The 15,534-nt window shown below is 36.9% G+C and overlaps 4 protein-coding genes and 1 pseudogene across 4 annotated transcripts; 2 read left to right on the plus strand and 3 right to left on the minus strand.

Moving 5' to 3' along the window:
* Window positions 1-276: 276 nt before the first annotated feature.
* LOC141899491 (xaa-Pro aminopeptidase 1-like) lies at window positions 277-6,726 on the minus strand. Its single transcript, XM_074785845.1, has 24 exons — window positions 6,566-6,726; window positions 5,150-5,199; window positions 4,306-4,443; window positions 4,156-4,219; window positions 3,975-4,079; window positions 3,854-3,894; window positions 3,718-3,769; window positions 3,501-3,644; window positions 3,316-3,411; window positions 3,006-3,087; window positions 2,766-2,913; window positions 2,603-2,647; window positions 2,400-2,486; window positions 2,265-2,315; window positions 2,127-2,185; window positions 1,973-2,050; window positions 1,817-1,888; window positions 1,652-1,712; window positions 1,465-1,534; window positions 1,278-1,382; window positions 1,126-1,197; window positions 958-1,034; window positions 789-887; window positions 277-699 (listed from the first exon to the last, which is right to left on the minus strand). Exons 3-24 carry the CDS (start codon window positions 4,420-4,422, stop codon window positions 580-582), a joined length of 1,845 nt encoding a protein of 614 aa, XP_074641946.1. The 5' UTR covers window positions 4,423-4,443; window positions 5,150-5,199; window positions 6,566-6,726; the 3' UTR covers window positions 277-579.
* On the minus strand, window positions 4,525-6,814 carry LOC141899493 (fatty acid desaturase 6 pseudogene; annotated as a pseudogene).
* Window positions 6,815-6,951: 137 nt separating this feature from the next.
* On the plus strand, window positions 6,952-8,101 carry LOC141899494 (protein irg-1-like). Its single transcript, XM_074785847.1, has 2 exons — window positions 6,952-7,270; window positions 7,354-8,101. The coding sequence occupies exons 1-2, from the start codon at window positions 7,123-7,125 to the stop codon at window positions 7,719-7,721; spliced, it is 516 nt and encodes a 171-aa protein (XP_074641948.1). The 5' UTR covers window positions 6,952-7,122; the 3' UTR covers window positions 7,722-8,101.
* Window positions 8,102-8,367: 266 nt separating this feature from the next.
* Window positions 8,368-11,189, minus strand: LOC141899524 (protein unc-93 homolog A-like). Its single transcript, XM_074785889.1, has 4 exons — window positions 11,090-11,189; window positions 9,491-10,572; window positions 9,147-9,414; window positions 8,368-9,060 (listed from the first exon to the last, which is right to left on the minus strand). Exons 2-4 carry the CDS (start codon window positions 10,559-10,561, stop codon window positions 8,744-8,746), a joined length of 1,656 nt encoding a protein of 551 aa, XP_074641990.1. The 5' UTR covers window positions 10,562-10,572; window positions 11,090-11,189; the 3' UTR covers window positions 8,368-8,743.
* An 885-nt stretch (window positions 11,190-12,074) lies between these two features.
* Window positions 12,075-15,287, plus strand: LOC141898504 (kelch-like ECH-associated protein 1B). Its single transcript, XM_074784430.1, has 7 exons — window positions 12,075-12,215; window positions 12,537-13,769; window positions 13,855-14,060; window positions 14,154-14,330; window positions 14,410-14,545; window positions 14,638-14,676; window positions 14,771-15,287. The coding sequence occupies exons 2-7, from the start codon at window positions 12,538-12,540 to the stop codon at window positions 14,838-14,840; spliced, it is 1,860 nt and encodes a 619-aa protein (XP_074640531.1). The 5' UTR covers window positions 12,075-12,215; window position 12,537; the 3' UTR covers window positions 14,841-15,287.
* Window positions 15,288-15,534: the final 247 nt, after the last annotated feature.

The raw sequence follows: 15,534 nt of genomic DNA on the forward strand, positions 1-15,534 counted from the left end.
ATATAGTAAAAAAGATAATTTGCAAAAAAATGTATATCATTTTATAGAAATAACACATGTTTGTACACAGAATATCATCATATCATGGGATATTTCATATTAAACGACAGCACGAGGACTAGCAAAATTTCTCTTGACTGTTCTCAACAAAATTTAAAATCAAAATCCTCGTTAAGAAATATACAACTGCGAAGATAAAGTTAATTCAATAAAACCCGAATTTCATTTGAAATCGAAAAGCAATGTCCATCGAAAGACGATACATGTACACAAATTTATTTCAATTGTCAGTCTTAGTTTATTAATTGTAAAAGTTACATGGTTATGGTTTCCATTGGAATGACAAAACATATCTTTTTAACTACAATTCTTCATCATTCATAATTTGCTATTGTAGGTGGTAATTTTTAATTTCATGGTAATTACGACAGCAGCTTTCAACAGGAGGTACGAATCTCCAATTAACCATTTCTTCCTCATTAAAAGTAGTTACTACATTAAAAATAACACAATAGCCCGCAGGTGGGCTGAAGATTGAACTTGAAGATTGCTTTTAGTTCACATTCTTGCAAATGAACCTTATCCAATTGGTTCTGTTTCTCTGATTAGCCAAGCATACGCTTCTTTTCGCCCTTGCCTTTTTAACTCTTTACCAATGATGTCCCGACAGTTAGAGTGATAATTATTCAGCCAATCAATCTACATTTAATACAATTAACATAATTAATTCATCAATTGATTCATTGAAGGTAATAAGCATTTGAGGAAGAGTAGTTTTAAACATTTACCTCTTTTTGTGACAATAAGGAAGGATCTAACATTTTTGTCTGAATTGGAATATAACTTATTGGTTCAAATGTCAGATATCCTTTGTTTTTGAAGTTATACTACAAAACAAAACATACATTTTCATATATACACTTGATATACTGGCCCTTAACCTGGTTCTGAACATACTTTGGTATTAGCTTTAACTACAAGGAAACAATTTTCAATACGACAACCAAAACTTCCATCTTCATAAAAACCTGGCTCTAAAAAACAAAAATAAGGCCCATTAATCAGTTTATCTTATTTGAAAAACTACAACTACAGCCATCCATGTATCAATTCTTGATCGATTACCATCTGTCATAATCATGCCTTCTTTCAAAGGCACTTCAGCTATATTCAGTCTGTGGCTAATACTCGATGGACCTACATGAACAGAAAGGGAATGTAATTTCATATCTTTTCTGATGTTTGATGCAAATAGTACACATCAAGAACTTGTTTACCTTCATGTACATTGAGAAATGCACCAACCCCATGTCCAGTACCGTGTAGGTAATCTAGTCCAACGTCCCAAAGTGCTGTGCGAGCGAGTACATCGAGTTGGTTTCCTGAAAACATAATATCCAAAATATAAAACAAAACCACTCCATGCTGTCTTGTTGAAAAGGTACAGAAAGTGTTGTACAATACCTCTCCAACCATTTGGAAAGATACAGGAAGCTAAGCCAATGTGTCCTTTCAACACGAGTGTAAAACATTCCTGAAATAGTTCACAAATTAGGCTACGTGTAGACATTATCATAATGTTAAGTGAATATCAAATATGTTAAAGTGAATATTACAACAGACTTCATTAATTCAAAAAAATGAAACTTACTCTTTGGTGATCTGTAGGTGTTCCAAAATGCATTGCTCTTGTTATATCAGTTGTACCTCCCCTGAATTTAACAAAATACTAACATGTTAGTAGCAATATTGGTAGAAATAAACCCCCACATAGATAATTGAATTAATGAATGTGATAAAAGTAAAGGAAACTTACAAATATTGGCCTCCTGAGTCACAAAGATATAATTCATCTGGTGTTAATGGACGGTCTACTTCTGGAGTCGGTCTATAAACAAGAAAATAAGAATATCACTCTAGGATTCAAGTTCTAGGATTTCATTGCCATTATACATGTATCAGGAATGCATACTTGTAATGAATTATTGCACCATTCGGCCCACTGCTAGATATCGTAGCAAAACTAGGATAAAAAAAGTCCTCTTGTTCCCTGGAAAACGAATGAAACTAAAAAATAAAGACATGTCTTTTAAGTGATTGTAGAACTGAAACTTATGAATACTCACTGTCTAAATTTCAGTAATTGAGCATCACCACTAAGTTCAGAAAGGGAACCTTTAGAAATCTTCAAAATAGAAAGAATAAATATTGATCGAAACAACGTAAACAACAGGAATGAGTTCTATAAAAATACTGGTACATACATTTCTTTCAAGCCAACTAAAGTATTCAGCAAGAGCAACACAATCTTTAACCTATAAAAACAAATTGTGTAAGGATAAGTGAACTAAGCTATAGTTAATACTTAATACTATGGATATACAAGTACTATTTCTTACAAATGTCCTTTTTATTTGCTTGATTTCAGTTTCATTCTTGACTGCTTTCATCAAAGCAATAGGAGATAGTTCAATGCAACGTTGAACCTAAAAGCAAACAGTAAATGGTAACCGGCATTACTTTTTAGATTTCCAAGATCAGATATATACATACAAACACATTATAATGATTTTTTTAGCTACTCATCTAATTTCACCTTTACCTTTGGTATTGAATTTGTGAGAGAATAGCTTGAGCCTTTAGCAATCTAAAATGTGGATACATTATCAGGTTAATAGTTAACTACTCAGATTAGTTATGTTGGTTAACTTTCAAATAGCATAATGCCCATAACAGTATGCACTTCTGCTACTAATTCAAAGTACCCAAATTCTTTTATCAGAGGTTTCAACAAGTTGCTCCAAAACTTTCTTGATATCACTATATGCATAGATTCTTAAAGACATTGGTTCACTTTCTAATTCAAGGTGCTTTTTGACTTTGCTGTCGATCTTCCTTTCATCGATAAATAAACTAAAACAAAATATTCTCATAGATAACATGCATGCAACCATATATGATTTTGCCTATGATAATCATAAAATCTGAATTAATCAAGCACTCACCAAATTGTGTCACAAGTGACTATCGAATAAGCTAAGAATACTGGATTATATTCAATATCTGACCCCCTCAGATTGAAAAGCCCTGAAATATCAGAGATGCTTTTTTGTTTTAAAAATTGAAGAATCGCAAATATCTATGGCCTATCATCAAAATTAATAAGCCTAGATATTTACATAATAGATCAGTTTAAGACACAATTTCATTGAGGGTACATGTAGGTTATCAATGTGTGATTGATAAAACCACATTTCAAAGTACATCCATTGTATTTCAAAAAACATATTCGCTGTATAGACTACTTAAACTTGCATGCAATATCATCAAGTGCTGTTAAAACTAAAGCATCGCATTTCTTCCCCTTCAATTTCTCACGAATGTCTTGAATCTTTTCTTGCCATGATTTTCCTGAATTACGATTGAATATAACACGTTGTAACAAAGGCAATGTAGTAATTATTAAGTCTTTACGTTTGAGTAGATTCTTCTGGTAGTACCTGTATATGCAGTTGTTAGAGTCAATATCGGTTTGTTAGGTGGGTCAGGCTGATCATCCCATACTAAATCTATGAGATTTTCACCAACAGCTACAAGCTTTTTGCCACCTTTTTTCAGTTGTTTAGACATAGATTTCCAAAGATCTGTAATAAATTCACCACAAAATATAGAAAAGAGATTTCTCTAAATTGGTATTTAATGTTATAAGATCCTTACCAAATGACATCAGAAATGGATCAAAACCAACTTTTCCACCCTCAGGCAAAACCTTAAAAAATAGATTATGATTATCATCATAACACTGCATTAAGTTCTTAAATGAGTGATTTTCAGAAGTAAGATATATACACACAGTATCTAGCCAATCTGTCTGAGTAGGAGTTTCAGCTAGACCTGGAAATAAAGATATATCAAATACAGAATATTTCAAGCATACAAAAATAATTTGGATTCAGAATTGGGAAAGATTTTACCATCTTTCATGAGTGTCCAGTTACTGTCCAGCTGATCAGAAGCTTGCAAGAAATATCTTCCATCCGTCCATAATGCTGCACTTTTCTCAGTAATAATGGCAGTCCCTGAAACAGAATCAAAGATTCTGATTCATTCAAATGCAAATGAATCTTCTTTTTAGAGAGATATAAAAATTCATACCAGAAGATCCTGAAAATCCTGAAATAAACTCTCTTCGTTTGTCATGGGCTGATATATATTCACTCTACAATAACAAGAACCAATCCAGACAGGCTCTGTATATAAATCACATAACAACGTTAACTCCATGTGTATGAAATAGTAAGTTACCTGATGCGCATCTCCAGATGGAACGATATAGGCATTTACTCGTTCAGATACATAATTGCTATTTTTCATCAATTGTCTCAATCTTTGCAACAGTACTGTTGTATCTTTTGGAGCCATTAGAATAAATTATTATCAAATCTAAAAAACAAATTGACATGAATTTCATTTTCAACTGATCATTATCACAGGGACTTGACACAAAAGGATTTTGACCCCAGTAATCCTAGGTAATAAAAAGACAAGGCAGCCAGTACCTAGGATACTGGGGTCAAAATCCTTTTGTGTCAAGTCAAGTCCCTGTGATCATTATCTATTCCCTATTTATTATCTAGACACTGTCTTGTCTTCTTATTAATTAGGACCTGTGTCCTGTAATCATGTGGATTCCTATATATTACTACAGGCTAGTCAGTAACCTGACTGTGGTTTAGTTTAACGATCGGATATTTTCACAAACCACTAACGTTGGTACAAGCCCATCCGATTATTATTAAAAAGCTTACCACCAACGATTAGGTAACTAACTACAGACTACATTAGTCTAGTACCTACCGTAGTCAGTAACCTGACTGTGGTTTAGTTTCACGATCGGACATTTTCACGTTGGTATAAGCCCATCCGATTATAAAAAGCTTACCACCAACGATTATAGTAACTATGTTATTGTTAGACTTGTTTGTTGTATGTAGTGGATTTCAAACACCAAAAGTGATAGTAAGCCCGTTTGAACTATCGTATGCTTCTTTACCTCGTCTTAAGCATAGTCTGTCTTTGGGCCAAATACTACCAATTGAGAAACTGGTATTAAAGCTTTGGGGTATGGCCTTATGGGGGGTACCTTTACCTTGTCAAATTTTCATTCAGCAACACGCCAACGACCTTCAGAGCGCACTACTAATTAGCGAGAAAACAAATCAATTCAAATTGGTAATTTTATTGGACATTTCAAACACTGAATGTGATATTACACCGAGATTAATACAATTTAGCCCTATCGGTGATTAGTTATTTTTTCATCATCGAGGCATAGGAAAAACTAAAAGCTAATTAACACATGTGAAACCGAACCTCATTCCACTAGGGAAATTTTTTCTCGGAACAAAAACGCACTGCCGCGCACGTGCCATAAAACGAAGAGTGTCACTGAATTCCAACAAAGCGAGTTATTGGAGGAGCGTTCACCATAAGCTCCTCATAGTTATTGATGAAAATTTTAAGTCTGTTGTAATAACTGTCTTCGATGTACGGAAGGTTATTTTCTTTCAGAAATTTCTCAACAGTGGGCTTAATTTTTCTGCACATTCCATCGGATAATCGAGGAAAAAGATGGTGTTCAACGTGACATTCGATGAGTGTTGGACCCCAGAATAAATTCAGCATCGGATTGGTGTAGAGATTTAGAACCGAAGTTGCCATTTGATAAACTCTGTGGGGACGGTACTTTTGGTCATACATCGCCAAACCAATGTGTTGAAATATGTTAATGTGGATATAAGGCACGGATAATGACCCGCGTGCCAGAAACATGCAGATCATTCCACCGATCCAGGTGAAGTTTGAAAAATAAACGTACATGTACACATTTATTACAAGTCCAAAAGCCGCTGTCGGTATAAACAATGCAAGATCCTTCCACAACTTTTCAGTTATCAGTTGATAAGTTGAGACAATCGGAGTCGCAATTGGGATCAGAAATGGCGCAAAGAACATATATTGATAGCAGGAAAGTGACGGTAATTTCCATGAACTTGAATCCCCGAGACCGATTATATTTGTATGCGGGTGATGGCTTTTAATATGGACGTTGATACCCATAACACTAGAATAAGCGGCACAAACATCGACGGTCAACCACATAATGAATCTATTCAGCATCGGTGAATCACACATTGCTCCGTGCGAAGCCAAGTGTCCCATTCGCTGACATATTATATGATGAGCGCAACCCATCAGGAACATTCCGGCAACGACAGCCAAAACATTTTGGTGCGACATGAGGTAAAACCCAAAGGTTACCATGGGGATAGTAAAACCAACTATCATCCACTGAAGGCCATATTTCTCGATCCAACTGGAATTCTTCACAATTTGTTTTACAATTTTACTGAGATTGTGGAAACTTGGCAAGTCTTTCATTCGCATATACACCTCATGTACATCTCGATTATAATAATTGTCTGGTAGGCTTCTGTCACGAGCCATTTCACTCAAATCAACTGAAATTCAAACGAAGAAGAAGCAAAAACAAGTCATAGCATACTTGCTGTTTCTCGGCAGCTAGTCAGCAATCAGAAAAGACGATTCCTAATGTCTTCTCTCCTAATGTGATTTGCGCTATTACCAGAAAAATATACGGTATGAACCAAAAACCTACCCGAAATTTACGCCGCTTAAGATTACGTCATTCGTGTGAAAAACTGCGCGCTGATCTGGCAGTCGTCAGTATACAGACGTGCTGTAACGCGCTGTCGGTATGGAACAGTGCTGTGTATTGAATCGCTATTTATAGAATGTATGACATATAGTCATGAATTACGTATCAAAAACATTATCAACCAAATATCGAAAACGTTGGAAGTTTTGCGCATGTACATATTTGAATTCACAATCACAAATCAGATTCCGAATTCTAGTATGCGCTTCGTTGCCAACTGTGGTGCAATGCGTGTGTACAAAGACATTACTAGTACTTGGTGCAATGTCTACGTGTGCACAGTGACACTGGCATGAATATATAGTGACGTATATAATAACCAGCGCTCTAGTAAGTTGTGATTTTCGACAGCTTTCACTTTATTAACCTTACGCGTTCTGCTGATGGCTTCATCAGACCAAGGAAGCAAAGAAAAATTTACATTTTTCTGGGGAGCGAATGATGTATTCAGCCAGTGGTATCAATGTTCTTTCGAAATAGATGGAATACGATATAACTGTGCGGAGCAATATATGATGCACCAAAAAGCCGGTATGTGCCTTCAGGAAAAGTGTATTACTCGAATGAAATATATATAACACAATTTGTGTAGTCATGATTTATTCGAATTTCAGTTATGTTTGGGGATGAGGAAAAGAGTGCCGAGATATTAGAAGCGAGCCATCCCCGTGACCAGAAAAGGATGGGTCGCGAAGTAAGGAATTTCGATGGGAATGAATGGAATACAAAATGTAGGGATGTCGTTATCGAAGGAAACTACGCTAAATTTACGCAAAACAAAGATCTTAAAGAGAAAATCTTAGAAACTACGGGAAGTTTGTTGGTGGAGGCTAGTCCGAGAGACTGTATATGGGGTATCGGATTAGGTGCGAAGAATCCAAAAGCTTTATGTAAAAGTACATGGAGAGGGAAGAACTTGCTTGGATATTGTCTGACCACTGTCAGAGATCGCATATTATCTGAATCACAAGCTGGTCATTGATCCCCACAACATTACCAAATTAAGTATATTATGGCTGATAATGGAGCGACATCCAACAAAAGTGATCCAATCCAACGCAGTCTTTATCAGCCTAAAACGACTAAGAAAGAGCGCGTGGCACGATGTTAAAACCATTCAACACGAGAAAAACGTTTATAACAATATACATGTTTATGGTCTTTACGATAACAATATCTAGCTATTCATGTTGTGGATTTGAACAAAAAAATGTATTATAAAATAATTCGATCTTTAAAATCCCCCATTATAAATTGAACGATTATAAATGGAAATAGAATTAATAGCACTCACAGAACATATTCTTACTAGTGAAATTGGTGATCTAAAGAAAACCCCCTGTACATGGAAATGTGAGATATATATATATATATATATATATATATATATATATATATATATATATATATATATATATATATATATATATATATATATATATATATATATATATATATATATATATATATATATATATATATATATATATATATATATATATATATATATATATATATATATATATATATATGTATATATATATATATATATATATATATATATATTTGAATAAATACATTGAAGAATACATTAACTTTTTAATTTGCATTGAGGAATGATCAAGCGTCTACGTCTATTGTATTCAAATTTATTCGCAATAAATGATCATTGTTTGTACAGTGACTCTTGTATATAAAAATATGTTGTACCTGAAACAAATCCACCATCTTCATGATATTAATGCTAATAATACTTAACTTGTATACATTAAGCCATCAAAATAACATGTTCATATATAAGATGCATGCATGCATATAAAATTTTATAAATGTTTCATATAAAAGTTTTCAGATCTAGCCCCAACTATTGTGACCAAGAAAATGATCACTGTTTCACATCTCGATGATGTACGTATCATAACACCAATTAATCTTCTTCGAAATGAGAAAATAATTGGAAAAGCTGTCTACGTTCAACTTAACAATGTATGAAAGATATGGATCTCAGGCGGCCACACCACTTACAAGACTGACCGATTCTTCAGAATTGCCTGTCACCGTTATTTCTGTGTTTGTTCTTGGAGCAACATCTTCTCCAGTATCGTTATCTGAATATTTCTGCTGTCGCTTGTACAATCGCCATTCGACCACCAGTAACAGAATCATACCCAGTGTCATAACACCAATTCCAACGTAAAGTTTTTGCCAAACACACATGAATCGCCCATAACCAAAGGTAATCGCTAAACCGAGGTTTTGAAATAGTCGATAATTGGCAAACGCAGCTTCGGCTTTCGTTGGAAACATCAGTCCAATCAACGCTGTTCACAATGAAATGAAAAATGAATAATAAAACAGCATGTAAGACACCCCACAAACACAGAAATATACAAAATTTAAAACTTACTGCACACTTGGGGTTGCCAGATGGAATCACATATGCCCCATAATCCAGGAATCACGAAGAAAAGTGGCTTTTGATTTGCGTTAGGTTGCCAAACCAAAAGAAATACCATTAATCCTAAGTTGACGACGTATGCTGTACACAGGATTGCAGGACGTCCAATTATCTTGGTGATACCGCTTCCCATATACGAGAAAACAGAGCCGAACACTCCAAAACACAACATCGTGAAACCCACATAGCCCATACTTAGTTCACAGCTAACATATGCCTGGATATAAACATAACCATTTTAGTTAATTATTAAACCATATAGACATAAGATAGTCACGTTGAGTGAGACTTACCTGAGTAAATTCTCCAAAAAGAGTTGCTAAACTGCTACCAGTCCAGAATGATACTGCCAAGATGCATATCATGTCTGAATTCTTCATCAACCTGAAAGTGGCGAGCACCGTATCTTTGTGAGAAATGCCTTCAGACTGCGACATATCGAGTTGTTCTAGACCAAATGCCACAAGAAGCATAGCACCGACAACAAGGCTGATGAGAATGACAAGCAGGATCAGAACGTTTAACTCTGGAATACCATACGATGCATTTTGTGCTTCAGAAGTAATGTTTTGGATTGAGGCAACATTTTTCAAGAGGTCACTTGGACATTGCCATGCACCACATGTCAAAACCTTTGTGCCATTTTCGGAGTCTGACGCTCCTTGGAAGATCGTGGACATAATAACGTTACCCCAAAGTTGAGAAAGTTGTATAAAAGCAGTAAAAATGCAATTGAAATTACAGATTACGTTACCAATTAGATCCCCGCTACCCTCAGCAAAATCCCAAGCAATCGTCGTCAAATAGAAACCTTGGGATATCCATAGAGGTCCGATGGAGAGACCAACGATCAGTGAACCGGGTACGAGGATATAAAACTTCGGGTAGAAGTGTGACGTGATGAAGATCAAAAACATTACTGTACATAGAAAGATCGTCTTTGTCGGTTTCAATATTCCCACAGCAACTGGTGCAAATATGCAAGAAACAATTCCAGAGGCATAAATCGAGCTAAGAGCGATCAAACCGAGACCCCCGGCGCTATACAAACTACTCGATAGATTTTGCATGGTGTTATAGGCAGTATACATCAACATTATCGATATCGATAATACAAGCAGTCCTCTCATTCTGCAGATCTTTTCTTTGAAAGTTAATTTTGTCTTAGTCAGTTTTGATTTCATATCAGCGAGAGCTTCTTGTTTTTGGTTCAGTGTGGCTGTCGAGAGGGCGATGTTGTCCATACTAGCATAAAATGCACCAGCTACCCCGCATGGTATAACCCCCAGTGGTGGGATCTCTATGGTTGACTTGATACTTTGACTACTGATTGTAAATGCATCTTTTTCTCCGGCATCAACCATACTGGAGAATCCTGGAAATCAGAAGAGCTATTTATATACATATACGTATACATTGTTTACTATTATGGGCGTTGACCTTTTTAGAATTAAGAGATTAGCTAGGGCCGTATCTAGTGTCTAGCATTTGATATTTTTGGGAGCAGAGAAACCTGAAAATGGCAGTTCTATAGGATATTACAATAATAATCGAAAAAGGGCAAAATTTCTGAGCGGCACCCCCTGCTAAATACAGCCCTGCGTTAGTATCACGCTTATTTCAGTTTAAGAATTCTACATGCATAATCATGTACATTTATTCCAAAATATTCTTGGTCTCGTGTTTAGCTATACGACTTCTACGATACTGGTTTGGACTCGTGTACAAGAACCGTATCCCGTATAGTATTGTGAGTCGCGCAGTAGTGTTTACTGCGAGTCACGATCAGCTGAGAAACGATCGATATTTCCCACGCAATATGTCATGTACAATACTTCTCAATAAAACGCGAACACAACAACAACATATCAATAAAAGTTATCATTACTTACCAACAGGTTATCTTCACTAGATTTTTTGGGTGCCAATCCGTTACGTTTGGAGGACAACAACTGATATAATCGTCGACCTTTGTTCTCATCCAGATACACGATCACAAATCCGGTTGAGTCCAGTTCTACTCTCTGCTAGTGCAGACGATACTTGTGGCATTTTTATCGTTCACGTTTCTGAAATTTTGGAGGATCAATTTTTTGCACTTTTAAAGGGTCAATCCTCTAAGAAATAACGGGCATATTTCTTGAGAGAATGCTTCCATGTTGTGCTTGAGAAATTGAGTATTTAATGTCTATCGTCTGTTCGGAACTAATGAATCCTGATTTTCCGTTCTCCAGTAATGATAATAATTTATTCGCATTCTAGTCGATCATGTGATAATGCGAAAGACGACGACGACACTCAGGTGGCTGCACCAGCTTCGTAGGGGTTAAGTAAACAACATTCAGCGGGAAAAGTAGGACGAGGCAGCGATCAAGAGCAGGGACTGATCGCGTGCTTTGGTTTTGTTACTTCGCCAAAAACCTGGCCAAAAAAGACTGGTGAAGACCGAGTGTGGCCGCGGTCTTGTTTGCTCCATCCCTAACGGCATACGTAGCCGATTGTCCGCAGGTGTCCAAGTTAGACTTTTCTCTTTCGAAAAATTCTGGCGGTCAGGTGGGACAACTCACACAGCAGGGCGGGTAGCTGAGGCCTCCGCCGGAGGGCCCCCGCGCCCGAGAAAACCCCACTTTTTCTGTCTTGACGATGCACACGCGGGCTACATCGACCTCAATTTTTGACGGAAGACAAACGCTGGTTATGCGTTGTAAAATACTGATTACTGATATAATGCAACCCAACAACGCGAGCTTCGTCAGGCCGGGCCTTCGTTAGCCGGCCGGCCGCTTGGGGGCCATTTGGAGGCCGTACCAACACTGAGTACTGAGCTTCTGCGGTAAGCGAGGACGACGCTAGCGCCACAAACATTCGGTTCGGCGATACCTGGCCCTTATGACTTTTATTGAATATCGACCAATGATTTCCATTTTGACAGCTGAAGATTCGGCGAAGATTCGAAGATTCGGACCCAAGATACGCATTAAGTTTGTTTAGTTAAGCTGAATGAAAAGTCGATACAAGGTAAAATTCTACTTTAAATTGTTAATCGTGACCAAACACCCCAGGTTGATAATCAAATTAAGTGTTATTCCACTCTCAAATTGTAAATGTAATGACCCAATGAATGTAATCTAACTCCACAACACAAACAGAAACAACTCCCTATCTACTCTTAAACACCAACTGGCAACTTAACAACAAGAACAAGTGCAGTGAGGCTGCACATTAACCTAAAATTTCACTGACCTCGAAGTTGAACTTGATGGAAACCAGACATCGATGGTTGATCAATAAATTCAAATGATTCTTCAATAATATGAGGCTTTTATTCATATTTTACAGAATGATGGCTACATCTCAGTATGCTGTTGTTCATTGTCGACCAAAACCAGCTTCTGCGGGCGAATCAATGGATGGAAACATGCATTTCACTATTATGAAACATCCAAAAGAAGCATTTGAGATTATGAACCTTCTGCGACAAGCAAACAAATTATGCGATGTGACGCTTACTGTGGGAGATGAAGCAATAATGGCACACAAAGTAGTTCTGGCAGCTTCGAGTCCATACTTTAAAGCGATGTTCACAGGGGGCATGCGAGAAACGGATATGACAAATATTCCACTTCATGGAATCAGTCCTTGTATTCTATCGAAGTTAGTTGATTTTGCTTACACTGCAGAGATCACCGTCAGTGAATTGAATGTTTGTCAACTGCTCCCGGCAGCGACTATGTTTCAGATGACGCACGTTGTTGACGCTTGCTGTACATTTCTGGAGCATCAGTTACATCCCAGTAACTGTTTAGGAATTGCAGAGTTCGCTCACGAACACGGCTGCACTGATTTATATAAGAAAGCGAAAGATTTCATACATCAGCATTTCCGCGAAGCGAGCAAATACGAAGAGTTCAAGATGTTGTCATTGAATCAGTTGATGCTGTTATTACGCCGTGATGATCTGAATGTTAGGAGCGAAGCTGAAGTTTATAAAGCCGTGATTGAGTGGATCCGCACTGATGAGGACAAGCGATTGCCGAAATTTGAATATCTGCTCGGAGCAGTCCGTTGTAGTTTCTTGACACCGCAGTTCTTGCGTGAACAAATCTCTAATTGTCCTCTGTTGAAGAAACACGGCGACTGCGTCAATTATTTGACGAGGATATTTCAGAATTTGACGCTGCATCGAAAGTGTGCCGAAAAACAACGTAATCCGGCGGCTCCTCTCGTGATATATTGTGCTGGTGGATATCTGAGACATTCGTTGAGTAATTTCGAGTGTTTCAATCCGGTGACGAAAGACTGGTTCAAGTTGCCTGATTTACCAGTTCCGCGCAGTGGTCTCAGCGCGTGCATCGTTGCCGGAATTTTCTACGCTATCGGAGGCCGAAATAATTCACCGGAGGGGAATATCGATTCGAATTCTGTTGACTGCTTCGACCCGTATGAAAATTCGTGGAAAAAGTGCAAAGATATGCTGATGCCTCGAAATCGAGTTGGAATCGGTGTAATCGATGGACTGATTTATGCAGTTGGTGGATCACATGGTTTAATTCATCATAATACTGTAGAAAGGTTCGTATCTCTGTTCTTACTAAACATTACAAGATGTTCATAGTCGTTTGCTGTTCAGATACATGAATCATTATTGTTGTTGTAGATATGATCCCGATCGAGAGGAATGGACAATGGTGGCTTCAATGTCGGCTAAGAGAATTGGTGTTGGAGTTGCCGTTGTAAATCGTTTGATGTATGCAGTTGGTGGTTTTGATGGAGTGAATCGTCTCAAAAGCATTGAATCTTATCATCCTGAGAAGGACGAATGGAACTTTGTTGCTTCGATGAATATAAATCGTAGTGGTGCCGGTACGTATATTGTAGGATTTGATTTAATTCTATTTATTGCCAGTATTTGTAGGTTTCAATACTTAATCTCATTAAAATTTTGTTGGTTTCAAGGTGTTGTTAGTCTAGATCAATATGTTTACGCAATTGGTGGTTATGACAGCACAAGTCAACTGAAGACAGTGGAAAGATATGACACTGAAAGCGATACTTGGGAATTCGTGGCACCAATGAGAAGCCCACGTAGTGCACTGAGTATGGCAGTCCATGATGGAAAGATATATGCAATGGGTAAGTTCTTAATGGCTTTAGTTGTTACTATTTATTGTCAAGATTGAAGAAGATAGTCCTGATCTGTTTATGCTTTTAGGTGGCTACGATGGAAACGATTTCTTGTCAAGCGTTGAAGTTTATGATTCACAGAAAGATGAATGGACTGAAATAACAACAATGAGTTGTGGTCGTAGTGGACATTGTGTAGCTGTTGGGCTAGAACCGTGTTTAAGGTAAATTTACAAAACCTTTTGGTATTCGATTACGTTGTGATTTGTAACCTATCACTGGTGCTGTATTTATCATTTCTGATTCAACCTTTTAGATCCAGAAGCAAGATGCAATGTTGTCCAACTCTTGGAAGGTAATCTATACAAAACGGATCTTTCCTGCAAATACCTGTACTGAATATCAAAGCAAATAAAGTTATCCCTCTGTCATTTTGTTATTTTTTTCAGTTATCGACCGAGAGGTCCATTGTATGGAGACAGAGGAGCTACTCCAAGACCCGGATCCCCGCCTATTTAATCATTACTTAATGACATGGACTTTTTGCTCATTTTGCCTATTGAATTATGCGATTTCTGTTAATTGCTCATTCCCAAGATAGATAAGGCGCAGATATTTCTAAGATTTAGAAATATAGCATTTGGGAGATTGTTCTATTATTATGTTGAGAGACTACCTCCATAGAATACCAAAACTTTCCATTGCACAAAGTTGTGCAGACCTTCTTCAACTGGATGATGTACAATTGTACACATGTATTATGATTTGGTAGTCTATATTCAAAGCATTTTGAATTTTTTTTTCTTTGATGCAGCTGTTGTACGTGTAATTGTTCATATTTGGATAAATTGATGTAGTTTATCTAGTCCAAATCTGTTCTTCTTTGCCGTTGATATGAAAAAAGCCAGATCTCTTTTAGATTAGATTATGCATGTTTAGGAGTACTGGTAGATGTGATATGAGATATGTTTACCATGAAATAAAATTATTCGATATATATGTATATATATATATAAATATTTGACTCGTGTTAATTTGCATTTTTCGTAAGGAATCATTCTTGCACTTTGTCTGTATTGGAGGGCTCGAACCTGCTATGCTTGTTGGGCGGGGTTGTCTAGAAATATTGATTCATGATACATCCGATAGTAGGTGCTGCAGTTATCCCGGCGCGTAGGACTACACTCGTAAAAGTTCAATAATGTCAAAACTA

The sequence above is a fragment of the Tubulanus polymorphus genome, chromosome 2 (assembly GCF_964204645.1).
Source record: "Tubulanus polymorphus chromosome 2, tnTubPoly1.2, whole genome shotgun sequence".
In the NCBI taxonomy this organism is placed as follows: domain Eukaryota; kingdom Metazoa; phylum Nemertea; class Palaeonemertea; order Tubulaniformes; family Tubulanidae; genus Tubulanus; species Tubulanus polymorphus.

Coding starts and splice junctions, on each gene's coding strand:
- LOC141898504 (XM_074784430.1), top strand. CDS start 12,538: ATGATGGCTACATCTCAGTATGCTGTTGTTCATTGTCGACCAAAACCA. Junction 14,331..14,409: donor TGGAAAGATATATGCAATGG/GTAAGTTCTTAA, acceptor TTATGCTTTTAG/GTGGCTACGATGGAAACGAT. Junction 14,677..14,770: donor TGTTGTCCAACTCTTGGAAG/GTAATCTATACA, acceptor TATTTTTTTCAG/TTATCGACCGAGAGGTCCAT.
- LOC141899491 (XM_074785845.1), bottom strand. CDS start 4,422: ATGGCTCCAAAAGATACAACAGTACTGTTGCAAAGATTGAGACAATTG. Junction 2,648..2,765: donor CCTCTGATAAAAGAATTTGG/GTACTTTGAATT, acceptor TCCACATTTTAG/ATTGCTAAAGGCTCAAGCTA. Junction 1,713..1,816: donor GACTCAGGAGGCCAATATTT/GTAAGTTTCCTT, acceptor TGTTAAATTCAG/GGGAGGTACAACTGATATAA.
- LOC141899494 (XM_074785847.1), top strand. CDS start 7,123: ATGGCTTCATCAGACCAAGGAAGCAAAGAAAAATTTACATTTTTCTGG. Junction 7,271..7,353: donor TATGATGCACCAAAAAGCCG/GTATGTGCCTTC, acceptor TTCGAATTTCAG/TTATGTTTGGGGATGAGGAA.
- LOC141899524 (XM_074785889.1), bottom strand. CDS start 10,561: ATGGTTGATGCCGGAGAAAAAGATGCATTTACAATCAGTAGTCAAAGT. Junction 9,415..9,490: donor TTTTTGGAGAATTTACTCAG/GTAAGTCTCACT, acceptor GTTTATATCCAG/GCATATGTTAGCTGTGAACT. Junction 9,061..9,146: donor CTGGCAACCCCAAGTGTGCA/GTAAGTTTTAAA, acceptor CATTGTGAACAG/CGTTGATTGGACTGATGTTT.